At 65.8% G+C, this 4,005-nt stretch overlaps 1 protein-coding gene across 1 annotated transcript in view; it reads right to left on the reverse strand.

Annotated features, from left to right (window-relative positions):
• Slc27a1 (solute carrier family 27 (fatty acid transporter), member 1) overlaps positions 1-2,544 on the reverse strand; it is a 9,526-nt gene extending 6,982 nt beyond the window's left edge. The window contains exon 1 of the mRNA XM_013028340.1: positions 2,507-2,544. Coding sequence (XP_012883794.1) covers positions 2,507-2,544 — 38 coding nt within the window. The remainder of the gene's footprint in view (positions 1-2,506) is intronic.
• Positions 2,545-4,005: the final 1,461 nt, after the last annotated feature.

The raw sequence follows: 4,005 nt of genomic DNA on the forward strand, positions 1-4,005 counted from the left end.
CCCCCCCCCCCCCCGCCTTCCCTGTACAGCCAGCCTGCCACAAATAATCCCAGAGGGGCGTGTCTCCATGCAAGCTCAGGCCTGAAGCCACAGCCACCTGGCCTGGACACAGGCCTGACAAAGGGGCGTGGCGTGGGGGCTCCGTCAGGGCCAGCAGAGGGGTCACTCAATGCGTGCATCTCACAGAGGATGCTGAGAAGGGAGCTGTGGCCGGGTGGGCACCGGCTGGCAAAGAAGAACAGAGGCTTGGCCAGGCCTGGAGGCCCCACCACCAACGGCCAGCAGCCCCAAGCCACAGACAGCAGAGGTGGTGGCCCCGGGGCCTGCCAGGCTGCCTGTGACCCCCTCTTCACAGGAAGTCAGGCGCAGCTCTGGGGGGGGGGTGCCCAGGCCGCTGCTCCTCCCTCCAGGATGTCCACAATACAGGCTTTACAGCTTTCTCTCGGCCACAGGCCTGGGTGCCACCTGGCAGTGGCCCAGGCCTCCGCCCTCCGCCCCCCCCCCAGCACAAAGTGCCCAGTGTCTGGCTGGGCCTTCCCACAACTCCACCCTCCACTCCTCTCAGCGCACTCCCTGCACTCGGGCAGAAGCAGTTCTCAGAAAGGACCAGTATGACCAGACATCACACAGCAAGGATGGTAGCAGGGGACTGGCAGGGGCTCCCAGAGCCTCAGCACCCAGGGTGTAGCCCCTGCCTGCCGAGGCACAGTCCCAGCAGGAAGAGGAGGGGACAGCAAGGTCACAGGTTCTAGGTCAGCCTGGCTGCGCAACAAGACCATGCCTCTAAATAAATAAAGTAAATGAAATTAAACGCAGCAAGGTGAGGTGGAGAGGACCCATCTGCCCTTCTCCCTGGCTGGGCTCCCCTTCTGCTTCTGTGTCCCCTCCCCATGGCGGCAAGAACCAGGCCCCCTGGTAGGGTCACACAGGCTGCCACCAAGCAGCCACGGCCCAACAGGACAGCGTGCACACATCTCCACGGCTGGAGTGCCTGGCTCCCCATGTGATCCAGGGTCTCTGTGATGAGGGTGCTCCTGCAGGAGGCTGAGCCCATGCCAGGGTCAGAGCCCCCTCCCCGCTGGGGGAGGGGGACCAGGAATTGGAAGGCAAGAGAGCAGAGCATAAGACTGCTGCACGTGGCAGCGTGGCAAATGTGTCTCACAGTTACGGGCACAGGCCTGTCCCTGCCACCAGATGGCCATGGGGAGACGGCAAGGAGGAGATGACCCCTACTCATTTTTTGGGGGGGTCCGGTCGTGGGGCCTGAACTCTGGGCCTGGGCGCTGTTCCTCAGCTCAAGGCTAGCGCTCTACCACTAGAACCACAACGCCTCTTCTGGCTTTTTTCTTTTTGCTCCTGTGGTGCTGAGGAATCGAACCCAGGGCCTCATGCATGCAAGGCAAGCGCTCTACCACTGAGCCACCTTCCCAGCCCGACCCCTACTCATTTTTAAAAGCAGAGTAGCCCTGTCACAAGCTGTTGGCGTGCACACCGCACAGCCAAGCACCTGGCCAGGCACAGCGGTGAGCCTGTAAGTGCCAGCCAGCCTCCCACACAGCAGAGGGTGTGTGGGAGAGAGGAGCTCCCTGAGGAGGCGACATTTCAGCCCTGGCACATACAAAGTGAAGAGCCCTCCTGGCAGCACGTGCCAATGCCCAGGAGTTGGAGCAAAGGCACAGCACGGTTAGCAGCTGCTTGCAGGCAAGTTTATCTGGAAGAGGGACAAGGGGATGGTGACATTACAGAACTCTTGTTATCAGGCTGTGAAGTTGGCTCAGTGGTAGAGTGCTCGCCTCGCATGCCTGAAGCCCTGGGTTCGATTCCTCAACACCATAAAGACAGGAAAAGCCAGAAGTGGCGCTGTGGCTCAAGTGGTACAGTGCTAGCCTTAAGCTGAAGAGCTGAGGGACAGCACCCAGGCCCAGAGTTCAAGCCCCAGGACAAGAGAAAGAAAGGAAAAAAGGAAGAAAAAAAGAAGGAAAGGAAGGGAGGGAGGGAGGAAGAGAGGGAAGGAAGGAGGGAGGGAGGGAGGGAGCGGGCTGAGGTTCTCACAGCACAGGAGCAGAAGGGAGTGGATGGGAAGGGAGAGGATGGGTTCCCCGAGAGGCCCTGCTTCGCTAGCACACAGGCACAGGGTCTGAGGAGACGGTGGGACCTGGGTGCCCGCTGGGGAGGAGGAGACCCGGAGACTTCGGGAGGACCAGGAGCCGTGCATGGAGAAGGCACGTCAGTCTTGGTTGAGAAGCAGCAGCCTTCCAGGCCCTCCCCGGGTCTACCACATCCTGCTCTTCTGTGTGTCTCAGTTTCTCCACCTCCGGGCACAGGGCCTGTGATGGTGGCCCGTCCCATGGTGTCCACGAAGTGCTGGGCCTTACTCCCAAAGGACACCGGGCTAAGACCCCGACGGAAGGGTCGCTGTCAGATCCCACACCACACACACCAGACCCCCCCCCAGACCTCAGTTCCCCAGGACCCCCAAGCAGACCATGAGCACCGGGAGCCTCACAATGTCATCAGACACCCTGAAAGCCCGTTAGAGGCCATGCAGGCCTCTAGGTGACGGGCACGTCTGGACAGCACTCAGGACACTGTCCCCGCCTTCCTCCCAGGCCCCGCCCCGCCCAGGCCCCGCCCCTGCCCCACCCAAGCCCAGCCCCCGGCCCCGCCCCTGCCCCACTCACAAGAGGTCCCGCCGTGCAGTCTTGCAGACGATGCGCAGGAAGCGCCAACCGCCGCTGCCTACATACACGCCGAACGCGGCTGCCGCGCTCCAGGTCCACGGCAGCCCCAGCAGCCACAGCAGCGCCAGCGAGGCCACGGAGGCCGTGCCCGCTCCCGGGGCCCGCATCCTGGGGAGGTAGAGTGCGGAGGCTGCGGCCGCCTTGGCTCCGCCCTCAGGGAGAGCCCCGCCCCTCATTGAGCCCCGCCCACGGACCACGCCCCCCAGTCCCAGCTTGCCACAGGGTAAACCCGGCTATTCCCCAGCACCTCCCCACTGGCTCCCCACTCGCCAAGGCTTCTACCCATTGACCACGCCCCCAGGCTGAGCCCCGCCGGCTCCGCCCCTCCCGACCCACTGGCCCCGCCCCCTGGCCTCGCCTCGCTTGCCACGCCCCCAGGCTGACCCACTCCGCTGGCTCCGCCCCGCTGGCTCCGCCCCTCCCGACCCACTGGCCCCGCCCCCTGGTCTCGCTCCGCCGCTGGCCTCGCCTCGCTTGCCACGCCCCCAGGCTGACCCACCCCGCTGGCTCCGCCCCGCTGGCTCCGCCCCTCCCGCTCGCAGCCAGGCTCCGCCCCAGGTTGGGACGGCTCCCCGCGGAGAGCCTGCTCTCCCGCCTTTGCTGCTCTGCTCCTAGCCAACCATTGTAATGGGATGCGCCCCGACAGCCCAGTCAAGGTCAGACGCCGCCCCCTCCGTAACCCGGCGGCTGGCTCGCCAGCAGTTCCACCTCCCCCCCACCCCGGTCCAGCCTGGAAGCCTGGGGGGCTCAGGCCCGTGACCTGACCCGCCTGGTTCCCGCGCTGCCCCCGGTCTGACCAGCCTCAGGTCCTGGGTTTTCCTCTAGAGGCCGTGTCCATCCCCTTTCGGGCCCTTTTCTGGGACCCGGCGCCCCGGTTAGGCCTCTAGCCGTGTCCCCAGCGCACGCCTCGACCCGGGAGCCCCGCCCTGCCCCTCGAGCTCCGACCCCTGCCGAGGCCTCGGGACAGGGTTCCAATCCACCCACTCCAGCCGGGCCTCGGGCCCGCGCTCCACCACCGCCCGGGAGGGGGCGGCTCCTCGGCTCACCTAGCACCCAAGCTCCGCCCCAACCACCCCAGCCCAAGGCCGACCTGTCCAGTTCCTAGCCCCTCTTCCGCGGAGCCCGGGCTGGCCCCCTTCGGGAGGCCATGACCATAGAGAGGGCTCCGGGACCAGAGAGCCGACGACCAACGAGACGCGGGGAGGCTAGAGCGGCCCGCCCAGGACAGCCGGCGTTTCCAAGGCAACCGCGCCCGGCCGCGCCC

Source organism: Dipodomys ordii, unplaced genomic scaffold (genome assembly GCF_000151885.1).
Source record: "Dipodomys ordii isolate 6190 unplaced genomic scaffold, Dord_2.0 Scaffold108, whole genome shotgun sequence".
NCBI lineage: Eukaryota > Metazoa > Chordata > Mammalia > Rodentia > Heteromyidae > Dipodomys > Dipodomys ordii.